This window comes from Felis catus, chromosome C1, assembly GCF_018350175.1.
Source record: "Felis catus isolate Fca126 chromosome C1, F.catus_Fca126_mat1.0, whole genome shotgun sequence".
In the NCBI taxonomy this organism is placed as follows: domain Eukaryota; kingdom Metazoa; phylum Chordata; class Mammalia; order Carnivora; family Felidae; genus Felis; species Felis catus.
The window spans coordinates 166657138-166671778 of NC_058375.1; the positions used below are offsets into that span (position 1 = coordinate 166657138).

At 40.1% G+C, this 14641-nt stretch overlaps 1 protein-coding gene across 50 annotated transcripts in view; it reads right to left on the reverse strand.

Annotated features, from left to right (window-relative positions):
• TTN (titin) overlaps positions 1 to 14641 on the reverse strand; it is a 277310-nt gene that overhangs the window by 176042 nt on the left and 86627 nt on the right. For 47 of the 50 annotated variants that reach the window (XM_045034065.1, XM_045034059.1, XM_045034049.1 and 44 more), the window contains 21 exons: positions 13731 to 14012; positions 13185 to 13463; positions 12785 to 13066; positions 12360 to 12638; positions 11972 to 12259; positions 11502 to 11780; positions 11129 to 11407; positions 10747 to 11025; positions 10319 to 10606; positions 9895 to 10182; positions 8085 to 8366; positions 7203 to 7481; positions 5459 to 5740; positions 5064 to 5342; positions 4286 to 4573; positions 3665 to 3943; positions 3274 to 3552; positions 2911 to 3189; positions 2047 to 2334; positions 1633 to 1920; positions 870 to 1160 (listed from right to left, as the gene is read on the reverse strand). The exons of 2 other annotated variants lie outside the window; for them this stretch is intronic. In XM_045034065.1, the coding sequence (XP_044890000.1) occupies positions 870 to 1160; positions 1633 to 1920; positions 2047 to 2334; positions 2911 to 3189; positions 3274 to 3552; positions 3665 to 3943; positions 4286 to 4573; positions 5064 to 5342; positions 5459 to 5740; positions 7203 to 7481; positions 8085 to 8366; positions 9895 to 10182; positions 10319 to 10606; positions 10747 to 11025; positions 11129 to 11407; positions 11502 to 11780; positions 11972 to 12259; positions 12360 to 12638; positions 12785 to 13066; positions 13185 to 13463; positions 13731 to 14012 (5937 nt within the window). The remainder of the gene's footprint in view (positions 1 to 869; positions 1161 to 1632; positions 1921 to 2046; positions 2335 to 2910; positions 3190 to 3273; positions 3553 to 3664; positions 3944 to 4285; positions 4574 to 5063; positions 5343 to 5458; positions 5741 to 7202; positions 7482 to 8084; positions 8367 to 9894; positions 10183 to 10318; positions 10607 to 10746; positions 11026 to 11128; positions 11408 to 11501; positions 11781 to 11971; positions 12260 to 12359; positions 12639 to 12784; positions 13067 to 13184; positions 13464 to 13730; positions 14013 to 14641) is intronic. One more of the 50 variants, XM_045034050.1, reaches the window with a different exon arrangement.

Here is a 14641-nt window from a genome sequence, read left to right on the forward strand (position 1 = left end):
ATGACTGTATATTTAAATACATCTTCCATAATGATATGCAGCATCTTTTAAGTCATCTTTTTTTTTTTTCCTTTTCAAGCAAATTTTACTCTTTTGTCTGGGATTAATATTCATTTACAGGCTAAAAGCTTTGGGCAATATATGTCAAACAATAATCCTTTAGCAATGGAAAAGAGAATGTTTTAGAGTGTGATATAACTAAAAATGAGCAAAGCTAATGCAATTTTCAATGATGAAAATTTAAGAAGTTTTTGAAACAAATATGCTTCATAAAAATCCATATACCACTTGCACATGAATTTCCAAGTAGACTTGGAATTAATTCTAGCTGCTGGAGAGAATTGTGGGATATGATCTACAAGCTAAGATTTTAGTCCCTTGAGTATAGGACACCTACTTTGCTGGCCATGTAAATTACAAATAGTAATATATTTTAAGTAAATATATGTGGAATTATGGTGTGCCAATTACATAATGTATATTTATAGTTGGCCTTTGAACAACATGGGTTTGAATGGCCTGAGTCTCCTTACCGGCAGATTTTTTTCTCTTCTCTAGCTTACTGTACTGTAAGAATATAACATATAATAAATAACATAAAATCATGTTAATCAACTGTTGATGTTATCGGTAAGGCTTCCAGTCAACAGTCCCCTATTAGTAAAGTTTTGGAGAAGTCGAAAGTTATACAGGGATTTGTCAGGGCTCGTAACCTCCATTTGTTAAGGGTCAACTGTACATATATCTGTTATAACTTACTTGGTCAACAGACGTAAAGAAGAAATGCATATGTCATAAGAAATGCACAGGAATATCTAATGGGCAATAAAGAAGAACACAAGAGGCTTGGGGGTGCAAGGATAACTAACCTTTGATGACAATTGAAGATGTACACAGAGCAGAGCCTGCATCATTCGACACTTTGCATGTGTACAAACCAGCATCACCCATGCCCGCCTTCTTGACGTGCAGCAGGAGTATGTTGTTCTTGAACGTAATTTCACAGTTAGAAGTTGGATGTATCTCTATATTATTCTTGTACCATGCAACCATTATAGGCTGGGAGCCAGCAACACGGCCCTCAAGCTTGAAAGAATTCCCTTCTGTTTCTTCAACTGTCTCTGAGAGTTTTTTAGTGAAACTTGGTGGAATGAGCCGCTCTGTAAGAAATTGCAATGATATATGAAATGGAAGCCAGGAGCAGGTTATCGATATGAGGCTTTTCAGGAAAAAGGAATCATATTTTACGTTAAAAGTTAATGCTGACCAACTAAATACACCAAATCAGTGTATGTTCCTAAAATTTCAGCCCTCTCCACAAACTTATTCTAAACTGTTCTCTCATTTATGGGATAGATGATGAAAATAACTTACAACTGTCTCCAGAACCACATAATCGTAAAAAATAAAAAGAGGAGGGTGGTCTTAGGGTTATGTAGGATATATATAGTTTTAGAAAAATATGAATTTAGAAATATCACTTGTTCTCTAGAGAAACATTTCTTCTTAAACATTTTTATGTCATCTGTTTAAAACTGTCCTAAATTTCACTGCCCTAATAGAAACTGCACTGTTAGGAAAGAACAGAAAATGAATATGTTTTTGTTGGACCACATGAGAAATAAATGATACCTTTTATATTAAGTTGAGCCATGCAGGAGTCCTTTCCCACTTCATTCACAGCATAGCAGGTATACTGCCCGGAGTCTCCCTTGTCCACTTTCAGGATTGTCAGGTGGGCGCTGTTTTCCAGGTAACTAATCTGGTAGTTTCCGCCACTGCGTATCTCTCTGTTATCTTTGGCCCAGGTGACTTTTATTGGTTGTGTCCCAGTCACGTGGCACTCAAAGTCCGCACTTTCCCCGACCACAGCATCCACAGGGGCGATGGGAATGTCAAAGAAGGGTGGGTTCTTCCCCTCTAAAAGCAGAGCAGAAAGGCAAGGTTTTATAGCCACTCCACTTGACAGAAACTGTGATGTTTTCTCCTTAATTTTGATTACAGAAATTTTACTTATATAAATAGAAAGTCGAAGAATCCACAAACCTGTGAGAATGAGTCTGGCACTGGAAGAAGCTGACCCAATAGGATTTGTAGCTGTGCAAGAATACTGGCCTGCAAGGCTCCGATCTGTTTTAAAAATATTCAGAGTAGCTACATTATCTAAAAACGATGTTTGTACATTTGGGCCATCTTTCAACGGCTTGCCATCTTTATACCAAGACACTGAGATAGGTTCTGATCCATGTATGGTACATTCAAAAACAACTGGAAGTCCAACTGTTTCTTGGACATCTCGCAATTGCCGAGAAAATGATGGTGGAAGTTTTTGCTCTGTAGGAACAGAATTAAAATAATGAACACTTCTGGATGTTTTTAATTTGCCAAATACTCTTTTCGCAATTATTGTTATATAGATAATAGTATGTCTACAAAAATATCAAGAGGTATTAACAGCTCTTGAATTGGATGCAAAGAACAACATATAAACCTTTGGAGCAGAATTTTCATTCTGTGGTCACCCTAATGCATACTAGGCACAAAAATATGTAAGCCTGAGGGGAAATTGATTGGCTTAAGGTACATCTCCAGGCACACAGCAGATTCTCCTATTGTTAGGACTGCTTTGTTGCCTATTGAATGGGATACTCATGAGGTGAAATTTTAAAAATATGGCCACTCATTTTTCTTAAAGATTTAATTATAGAGACAATTGATTCCATGATCCTTCCAACCAAACACTTAGGCCTCTTCTCACTCCCACCTATAGACAAAGGTAAGCCACTAACTGTAGATATAATTTCTCAAGCAGAACATTTTGCATTGGGCAGAAGGAAGTCCTTCACCAGGTATTTTAAATCTTATTCAAAAGCAACACAAATTCATTCACTTCTAAAATATTGCAATCACCTTGAACAGTAAGGAAAGTTGATGAAGAAACTTCTCCCACACTGTTTTCAGCTCTGCAGATATATTCTCCACTGTCACTACTGTCAACCTGGTTGAAAACCAGTGTAGCAACGTTGTTCCTAAAATGCATTTTGTAGGTGGTAGTAGGTCTTAATTTTGTATCTCCTTTGTACCAAGACACCCCAATTTCAGGGGTGCCAGCAACTTGGCACTGCAAAGAAGCAGAATCTCCAACGGTCACCTTAACAGGCTCCAACTGCTTGACAAAATATGGTGGTTCTGCAGGCAGGAGAGATAAATAGTCATCAAGAGACATGCCAGATGATTATTTATATATGAAGATGTGAATGTGGGATAACAAACCTAGTATCAGTATTTGTGCGGAACAGGAATCTTTTCCAGAAGCATTTTCGATGTAGCAATTGTATTGTCCTGCGTCCTCTACCATGCTACTTGGGATTTCCAGGATTGCAGACTTTTCGGTTGTGGTTATATGACACCTCTGAGAAGGAGTTATGTTTATGCCATTTTTCTTCCATGTAACAGAAATAGGAGGAGTTCCAGTATACGTGCCCTCTAGAATCAGGGGTTTTCCTTTCTCTATGCTGTAATCATTGAGCCTCTTCACAAATTTGGCTGGGGCTATAGAAAACAGATCGACGATATGAAATCGACCCATATACATTCAGATATAGACCTAACTGTTACTTTGTGTATGCTAATTGTAAAAATGCAAAATAGCAGCCCAACAAACCTTTTACATAGAGATGAGTTGTACAAGAAGTTCTGCCAGCTTCATTACTAACTATGCAGGTGTATTCTCCACTTTGTGTTGTATCTACATCAAACAGCTCCAGTTCGGCAACTGAATCCTCCAGAGACACATTACATCTGTCCCCTGGTACTAGTTCAGTGCTACCCTTGAACCAGCTGACACTGAAAGGAGGTGTTCCTTTTACGATGCTTGTGAAAGTTACGTTGGCTCCAGTTAAAACATCCATGGCCTCAGGTTTCTGAACAAAAGATGGTGGTTCTACACAAACACACACAAACACATACCAAAAACAATTTAATATTTTTCCACTGTGATGATAAAAATACTTACTAAATTTAACAAACTATGAAATACAGCTCTATTTGGCTGTATTTTTAAAATGTATTTATTTTGAGAGAGAAAGCATGAGTGGGGGAGGGGCAGAGAGAGAAGGGGGGAAAAAGAGAGAATCCCCAGCAGGCTTCACGCTGTCAGTGCAGAGCCCAACGTGGGGCTAGAATGCACAAACTGCAAAATCATGATGTGAGCTGAGATCAAGGGTTAGACACTTAACCAACTGAGCCACCCAGGTGCCCCTGTTTTGCTGTCTTTTTAACTGACCTCTCACAGTCAAAGGAGCACTGCATTCATCAGAACCAGCCACATTAGTAGCTACACATGTGTAGTTGCCGGCATCTGATTCTTCCAGCATGTTCACAGTTAAAGCACAAGTGTTATCTGTCAGGGTGGGCTGGTATTTCCTTCCACTGCTGATCTCATTTCCTTCATGGAACCAGGACACAGAGATCGGAGGTGATCCATAGACTTTGCACTCCATTACAACTGAGGAACCAGACAGACCATTCGTCTCTTTCAATTTTCTCGTGAATGCAGGAGGAACAATTCGGTCTGAATGTGGTAAAAATCAAATGAACAAGGGACATCAGTTAGAACATGATTTGAAAAGAGAATTATTGTATTTTTGATGGAACATCCCTAGATCCACTTGGCTTTTTTGCGAAGGTATCAAAGAGTTCCCTATGGGTTCACACAGTCAAAAGCCTCACGAATCAACATGAGATGTACTGATTGATGTGTTAAGGATCTTGGTCTCTCATCACTGTGAACTGTTGTGTGGTGAATTATTCCAGCATAAGTGATAGTTAAAGACAAACTTTGTCCTTCTCCAGGGATTCAGTTTAACTCTAATCACTCTGAATTGTGGAAATTTCTCCATGTGGTTTTCTTCTAACTCTATGGGTACGTTACTTCTGATTTTGCTGATGGAGAAGATGTAAGACTCACGGTCACACTGTAGAAGATGGAGCTTCCCATACGTGTATATGTAAATCAGGAGCTATACTAAAATAACAGTGAGGCAAAAGGCTAACCAACCAACCTGAAACTTGAACTGAGGCTGTACAGCTGTCTTTGCCAACAGGGTTTTGCACCTCGAAACTGTATACGCCACTGTCACTAGGTGCCACATTAATGATCTTAAGACCAGATACTTTGTTGAAGAAGCTTATTTTGTATTTGCTGTCACTTGTCAGTTGTTTTCCATCCTTAAACCACTTAGTACTGAGTTCAGGCGTGCCAGTGACCGTGCACTCCAAGGTACAGGTATCTCCTGTGGTAACTCTTATGGATTCCGGCTTTTCCACAATTGCTGCAGGTTCTGGAATGAGATACAGATTACACTCAGATTTTAAAATCAAGCTGAAAAACTACGGAAAATATGGATACCAGTAAGGCTGTGTTTTGTATTCATGACAATGTTCTATTTGTACTAACCGAGAACAGAGAGTGTGGCAAAGCACTCTTGCATTCCAGCATCGTTTTTGATCTGACAGGTGTACTTCCCAGCATTGGCTGTTTCTGCTCTTGCAAACTGTAGGGTTGCAACGTTTTCTGAATAAGAAACCCATATGTTGTCACTTTCTCTAACAATTTCCCCTTTATCTTTGAACCACACCACTGAAATTGGCTCAGCGCCTTCGATAGTAGTCTGCAGCTGAACTTCTTCACCAACGATGGTAGAAACATCACTGAGCTTCTTCACGAATCTTGGTGGTGCTGAAAGCAAAGAGGCATGTCATTTAAAATGCATAGGTCTAACTTTTCCAAAGGAGACATTCAGATGGCCAACAGACACATGCAAAGATTCTCAACATCGCTCATCATCAGGGCAGTACAAATCAAAACCACACTGAGATACCACCTCACACCAGTCAGAGTGGCTAAAATGAACAACTCAGGAGACAACAGAGGCTGATGAGGATGTGGAGAAAGGGGAACCCTCCTGCACTGTTGGGAATGCAAACCAGGGCAACTGCTCTGGAAAACAGTGTGGAGGTACCTCAAAAAATTAAAAATGGAACTACCCTACAACCCAGCAATAGCACTACTAGGAATTTACCCAATGGATACAGACAGCTGATTCATAGGGGCACATGTACCCCAATGTTTATAGCAGCACTTTCAACAATAGCCAAATTATGGAAAGAGCCTAAATGTCCATCAACTGACAAATAAAGAAGATGTGGTTTATATATACAATGGAATACTACTTGGCAATGAGAAAGAATGAAATCCTACCATTTGCAGCAACGTGGATGGAACTGGAGGGTATTATGCTAAGTGAAATAAGTCAGTCAGAGAAAGACAGATATCATATGTTTTCACTCATATGTGGAATTTGACAAACTTAACAGAAGACGATGGGGGAAGGGAAGGGTAAAAATAGTTTCAAAAACAGAGGGAGGCAAATCATAAAAGACTCTTAAATACAGAGAACAAACTGAGGGTTGAAGAGGGGTATGGTGGGGAGGGGAAGATGGGTGATGGATATTGAGAAGGGCATTTCTTGGGATGAGCACTGAATGTTGTAAGTGATGAATCATGGGAATCTACTCCTGAAACCAAGAGCACACGGTATACACTGTATGTTAACTAACATGACAATAAATTACATTTAGGAAAAAAAACAAGATGATGTTCATACAAAAATGTTCCAGAGGTGCCTGACTGACTCAGTCAGTGGAGCATATGACTCTTGATCTTGGGGTTGTGAGTTCGAGCCCCATATCAAGTATAGAGATTACTTAAAAATAAAACCCTTTGGAAAAAAAATAGAACGTATGGGTCTAGTAGTACTTAAGTCATGCAATGCTAGGAATTACACTAGTGATAATGTGTTGTTTCCATTTCTTAAATAAGAGGTATTTTTGGTGAGTGAGAGCAGGGATATACTAGAATTTACATTAAGCTGAAAGAGTCAAACATCTTGTCCTCTCCAGGATTCTAAGTTCAATGAAATCCACAGGAAAAATGGTCTAAAATGGTAGTTGGTAGGATTTGGAAATGGGATGCACACTAAACATAAAAAAGGATTTGGAAAAATAAAAAAGGAAAAGTGGAAGACAGAGCTAGCGATAAAAGGACAGGGCATCACTAAGAAGCCAAAAGAGTATTACAATTAGAGGGGAAAAAAATGGGAAGGGAAAGAGCAGACAGAAAAAAATGAAGCCACTCTAACCTTTCAGAGTGATAGAACCAACACAAGAGTCACTGCCCACATCGTTGGTGGCTCTGCACTGGTATTCCCCCATGTCTGCAGTGTCGACGTTCAGGATGTGAATACTTGTTAGGAAGTTCTCAGTCATTATCTTGTACTTCTTGCCGCTCCTCAGTTCTCTCTTATCCTTATGCCAAGAAACTTGGAATGGGGGTGTACCCTGCAGCTCACATTCAAGATGAACATCAGCTCCTTTCAGTGTCTCAATAGGATGAGGTTTTTTGCGGAAAATGGGTGGTTCTACAATTGAAAGGTAATTAGGTTAGAGAAAAAAGGAATATTTGGATGTGTTCTGTAAGTAAGTAGGAATCTGTTTTCTGTTCTATTATCAAGACAGACAATACCACTTTTAATTTTCAATTGCACCCTTTAAACATATAAGATGAAAGAATGAAATCTGGCCATTTGTAGCAACGTGGATGGAACTGGAGAGTATTATGCTAAGTGGAATAAGTCAGGCAGAGAAAGACAGATACCATATGTTTTCACTCATATGTGGATCCTGAGAAACTTAACAGAAGACCAGGCGGAAGGTGAAGCGGGGGGGGAGGGGGGAAGTTACAGAGAGGGAGGGAGGCAAACCATAAGAGATTCTTAAATACTGAGAACAAACTGAGGGTTGATGGGGGTGGGAGGGAGGGGAGGGTGGGTGATGGGTATTGAGGAGGGCACCTGTTGGGATGAGCACCGGGTGTTGTATGGAAGCCAATTTGACAATAAACTATATATATTAATAAAAAAAAATAAAAAATTAAGATACTGCTAGAGAATCAAACAGGGAACTGAGAGGACTGCTGGAGAGGAGTCCAGTGTGAAAACTGCGAAGGAAGAGTAAGGTCTGACCTTTCACTTTTAAGGAAGTGCTGCTGCTTGCACTGCCCGCTGCATTGCGGGCTTCACACGTGTAGTCTCCACTGTCTTCAACACTGAGGTTGTGCATTTCCAACACTGCCACCGAGTCAATGAATGACATTCTGAATTTACTGCTCTCTTGAATTTCAGTCTCGTCTTTGTACCATAACACCTTGATTTCTGGAGACCCTCCTATTTTACATTCATATCTTGTGGATTCATCCCGTTTCACAATTCTTGATGGTTCTAGCTTCTTAATGAACCTGGGTGGTTCTATGGAACGAAGAGAGAAAACACAAGGTAAGGGATGGAAAAGACATGTGTAACTCAAGATGAAGAGAAAAAAGGAAACTCTTTGTCAGATGGAGAGGTCTTTAACTCTGGAAAACAAATTATTTGAGGCCATTCAGGGAAGAATAGCTAATAATTAGTAGTTAACAATGATTAAATCTAAGCAGAAATTTCTAAAACTAACATGCATTTATTTCAGTAAGTACCTACATTAAATATTATTGCAAAAGGAAGGAGGAAAATACATCGATCCATATTGTGTGGTCCTCCTCCCAACCAAAGAATCATATCTTTTCAAACAACATTTATTTTGAGTGGGATAGGGGCAGAAAGAGAGAGGGACAGAGAATCCCCAGCAGGCTCTGCACTGTCAGCACAGAGCCCAATGCGGGGCTCAATTTCACGGACCCGTGAGATCATGATCTGAGCTGAAATCAAGAGTCAGATGCTAAATTGACGGAGCCACCCAGGTGCCCCCAAAATCATATCTTTACTGCAAGATCAGAGGAAGAGGGTGCATCTGTTGCTGGAGGCCCTATGAGGTTCACTGGGAATAAATAAGAGAGTTTGACCACTCTCCTGTATGTAAGTCAGCAGAGGCCTAACTCCTATGGCTGCAAAGATATCAGATATGTACCATGAGGAATCAAAACAACAAAACTGGGTGAGTTTTCTTAATATTTATGCCAATTTCTCTTATACACTTTAGATAGATATTTCTTCAACCCTCATAATTTCCCATATGAGGTAGGGAGAGCAATGCTTTCTTCATTAACTGAAGGAAACAATTCAAGCTCAGGGAGATAAAAATGATTAGGAATATGCCATAGAGCAAATGGGCTGGTAAATGCAATGCTATTTTAATTTCAAGATATCTATAAAGTATCACCACAAAAACCCTTAAAAATTTCTCTAATGGGTTAAATCAGCAGCTCATTAACTATTTAATTTCTGACAATAGCAGCCATGCACTTGCTACAGACAGAAATGGTTGCCTTCTACAATGTTGAACACTGATGTTCTCCCCAGCCCTCTGACTTCCACTATTATTTAAGCGGGTATAGTGGAGGAAAAGAGGTTGACACAACTCACTCTTCTGGAAGGGCTTGATTGTTTGGGATCCGCTACCCTCTAGAGAAACTAAATCCATTAATTTACAAACTACTGTGGAAGATAAGTCATTTGAGATAACTTCCTTTCTTTCCCCCACCCAAACTGATTTCTTTCAAAAATTGGATCTTCTTGCAATTCTGCCAAACACTTTTGTTCACTATTTCCCTCTTCTCTATTTTAGCCTTTGAAAATGGATTTTCAGTCCATGTTTTACTGGTTTTATAATTTTTTAATAAAAAATTTTAAAGCTTGACCCCACTTGATAGGCTCTGGATCCATCTGGTCTCTTCTAATTACTAGACCATGGTCCTAAACATAACTTTCAAGCACACCCTTCCTCCTATATTTCAAGATATTGAAAATGTAAGAGATGTTGCTACTTTTTTGGGACAAGTACCTTGTACACCCAGATGAGCAGAACAAGAGTCTTTTCCAGCGACGTTGCTTGCGTAGCAGGTATACTGCCCAGCATCACCTTTGCTTACTTTGAGAACTGTCAGAGTGGCAGTATTTTCGACCAAAGTCATCTTGTAGTTGCCTCCAGGGCGAATCTCTCGGTTATCTTTGGCCCAAGTGATTTTGATGGGTGCAGTTCCAGTTACATGACATTTAAAAGAACCACTTTCTCCAAGAGCAAGATCTACTGATACAGGCTTTAGATCAAAGAAAGGAGGCACTTCATGCTCTGAAAAGGATGAAGACCAACATGGTGACCTCAGTTTTCATGCTCCCAGACACAGAGCAGGAACTAAGTGGCACCAGCCCAGTGGCCAACAGCAGCGAAGCTGCTTGGTAAGAAAGAGAGTACGGTGATTACTCACCTGCAAGAATGAGCTTGGCACTGGATGAAGCAGTTCCAAGAGGATTAGAAGCTGAGCAATTGTACTGACCAACGTGGCTCTGGTCAGTTTGCAAAATCTGAAGAGTTGCTACGTTATGAACAAAAGATGTTTGCAAGTTAGAATCATCTTTCAAAAGCACCCCATCCTTGTACCAAGACACTTGAAGAGGTTCTGAGCCATTGATGCGACATTCAAACGCAACTGGGAAGCCAAGCGTCTCATGAACATCCTTCAGTTTTCTTGCAAAGGAAGGTGGAAGTTTGCGCTCTGTAAAGAAGTTACAGATAATCCTTATTCACAAGAGAGAAAACAACCACAACATATTTCAACCCATTAAAATTTTGATGTTTTTAAGAAAATGGGTCTGTCAGCACACAGTAAGACTCGTTAAACAAAAGCATCATCACCTTTGATAACAAGCACAGCTGAAGAAGCGATGGCCCCCACACTGTTTTCTGCCTTGCACGTATACTCTCCTATGTCACTGTGATCCACTTTGTTGATTACTAAAGAGGCAACGTTATTTTTAAATTGCATTTTATACGCAGGAGCTGATCGTAGCTTTGTGTGTTCTTTATACCAAGAAACTCTAATTTCTGGGGTTCCATCCACTTTACATTGTAAAGTTACGGGTTCTCCGATGGCTGCTTCCACATGTTCCAGAGGTTCAATGAAATAAGGTGGTTCTAGGGTACAAAGGATGATAATCAATCAGTCACGCTAACATAAAGAGGATGCTTTAAAAGAAAGAAAAGATAGCAATGAAAGAGAGATAACTTGTTAACACACCTAAGACAGACACCAGAGCTTCACAGATATCTTGACCAGCCTCATTTTCTATCAGGCAACTGTATTGTGCGTAATCCTCTACAGTGCTGTCAACAATTTCCAGGATGGTAGATTTTTCTGTCGTGGTAATACTGCAATTCTGAGACTGTGAAAGAGGGAACTCATTCTTCATCCAGCTCACTGAGATGGGAGGTGTGCCAGTGTATGTGGCCTCAAGAACTATGGGGCTTCCTGTCTCCACACTGAAATCAGCCAATCTTTTCACAAAGGTGGCTGGTTCTATATGGAGAAAACATGAGGGTAAAATTGGCATCTTTAAATGAAGACTTGGAAGAAAATTGAAAAGATACGCAAGTGGGAGCAAAGAGCCGACCTTTCACAAAAAGATGTGCGGTACAGGAGGCACTGCCAGCATCATTAGTAACAAGGCAAGAATAGTCTCCGCTCTGCAATGGCTCCACCTCCAACAACTCCAGTTCTGTCACAAAATCTTCCAGAGAGATGGTGCATGACTCCCCTGACACCAGTTCCCTGCTGCCTTTGAACCATTTGACCTTGAACGGAGGGGTGCCTCTAATGACGCAGCTGAATATGAGGCTTATTCCAGGTAGAACTTCCACAGAGTCAGGGATTTGTTCAAAAGACGGTGGTTCTGGATACCCCAAGGGAGGGGGAGAGCAAGAAAGAAAAGAAATCCAGGTGAGATGTGCTTCTGCTACTTGAAGAAAAGGGAACTAAGACTAAGCATGAAGAGAAGATAAAGAAATTGCAATGCAAGGCAGGCACTAAGTCCCTCAGAGAAAAGACGTTAGAGAAGCTGCAGCCCGATCCTTGCACACTGACCTTGCACGGTCAGGACGGCAGAGCATTCGTCAGAACCCGCCACGTTGGCGGCCACACACGTGTATGTGCCTGTGTCGGTGGGCTCCAGTAAGCTCAGATTCAAAGTACAGACATTTTCTGAAAAGCTGGACTGGCATTTAGGCCCACTAACGATCTCATTGCCATCTTGAAACCAGCCAACTGAAATCGGGGCTGAACCGGAGACTCGGCACTCCAAAACCGCGGAGGCTCCCAGGATGGCATTCGTGTCTTTCAGCTTGCGGATGAAGGAAGGAGGCACAACACGATCTAGGGTTGAGAAGAGTAGTTTTCCTTTGATAAGAGAAGCTTTCTTTTTTTGTTTTTTCTAGGAAAAATTATATACTCATGAGAACCTCCTACGACTCACCGGAAACGTGGACAGACACAGAACAGCTACTTTTACCAACGCTGTTTTTCACTTCAAAGCTATATAACCCCTTGTCGCTCATCTCTGCACAAGGGATTTTAACTGAAGCCACTTTGTTGATGAATGTAATGTGATGTTTGCTGTCTGCAGATAATTCTCTCCCATCTTTGAACCACTTGACTGAAAGTTCGGGGGTTCCAGTCACTACACACTCTAAAGCAAAAGGATTTCCAGTAGTGACAGTCATGGGTTCCGGCTTCTCTAGGATTCTGGCTGGTTCTAAAAGAAGAAGTATAATGCATTGAAAATAAAGTCACCTTCCAAACTAAGAGTGTGATCAATATATTATGGGGTAAGAGTACTATTTGCAGATGATGATCATGGGCCAATTTGATTTTTTTCTCAGGTTTTACTTCGTTACTAACCTAGTACAGTCAAGACTGCTGAACATTCTCTCATTCCGGCTTCATTTTTGATTTGGCACACATATTTTCCAGAATTAGATGCTTCCGGGCTCCCAAGTTGGAGGGTTGCAACATTATCAATGAATGAAATCCTAGTGTTTTCACTCTCTCTGATGACTTCACCTTTATCTTTCAGCCAGACAACAGAAATTGGCTGGAAGCCTTCCACTACAGCCCGTAACTCAACAGGATCCCCAATAAGGGTTGAGGTGTCACTTAGCTTTTTCACAAACCGTGGGGGTTCTAATGAAAGAAATTTGTGGTTAGAGAAAATAAAGAGACTCACAGCCACATAAATTATTAGTTGAGCAAGAAAAGATGAAAGGAAGAGGCATATGTTTTTGTGCCCATGTATACAAACCTTTGAACTTGACAGTGCAAACACATGTGTCGCTTCCCACCTCATTAGTAGCTTTGCAGTGATATTCTCCTACATCGGAGGCTTCAAGATTAAGGATATGAAGACTTGTATCAAAATTTTTTGAAGTGACTTTAAATTTCTTGCTGCTTCGAACTTGCTTTCGATCTTTAACCCACACCACTTCAAATGGGGGGGTTCCCGAAATTTCACATTGCAAGATAACATCAGAACCTTTAAGAGCTCCTACTGGAGAAGGCTTCTGAGTGAAAACAGGAGGTGCTACCAGAAGAAAAAAAAAAAGAAGTTAAATGATGAGAATATTTGCTAGCTAAAAAGCAAAAAAAATATTTTAGAATCCAGGATCATTAAGAGGGATTGGTGTGACCATATGACATTATGCTAACAAACACCAGAAATAACAATTCGTAAAAACTAGTTTAAGAATTACAAGCAAATCCTCTTAATGAGCCTTTTTAGTTTGGAGCTCGTAACATTGTTGAGAAAGAATCAAATCAGAGGAAAAGAAAGATGCTTAGTGTGTCTAACCTTTAACAGTCAGGGCTGTGCTGCAGCTGGCATCTCCAACACCATTATGGGCCTCACAGATATAGTCCCCACTGTCCTCAGTGCTGGCTTCATTGATGGTAAGCAATGCCACAGAATTAACGAATGACATGTTGTATTTCCAACTTTCATGAAGTTCACTGTCGTTTCGGAACCACAAAACTTTGATTTCTGGGGAACCACTTATTTTACATTCCAGTTGGATGGGTTCTCCCTGCTTTGCAATTTTTGAAGCTTCTAGTTTCTTAACAAACTTGGGAGGTTCTAGTAAATCAAAGGAAAAAAATAGCTTATGTTTGTAGTTGAAGATCCCACAAACACATATTTAAACTGGTCACTGGTTTATGAAGAATATACTTCCTGATAATTTTATGGTAACATGTTATCTTTTCTATAAAATAAGCTTTTAATAGAGGGTTTAATTGTTAAGTTTATTTTTGTAGTTTGATATATAAACTGAAACATATAAGTTAATGTATTATAGAGGTATTTGATCAAAATTTAGTAATGATAAATCAGAATGCATATGACAGAAAAGTACAAAAAATGAGAATGGACAGTTGAAACAATATTTAACAAATTTCAATTAAACACTATTTGATAGGATCTCACTTAGAGATAACACTGATTTAAAGAACAATATAAAGACAAAACAGGGGCGCCTGGGTGGCTCAGTTGGTTAAGTGCCCAACTTCAGCTCAGGTCATGATCTCACAGCTCGTGAGTTCGAGACCCGCATCAGGCTCTGTGCTGACAGCTCAGAGCCTGGAGCCTGCTTCTGATTCTGTGCCCCCCTCTCTCTCTGCCACTCCCATGCTTGCCCTCTGTCTCTCTCTTTCTCTCAAAGATAATAAACATTAAAAAAAAAAAGACAAAACAGAACATTGATTAAT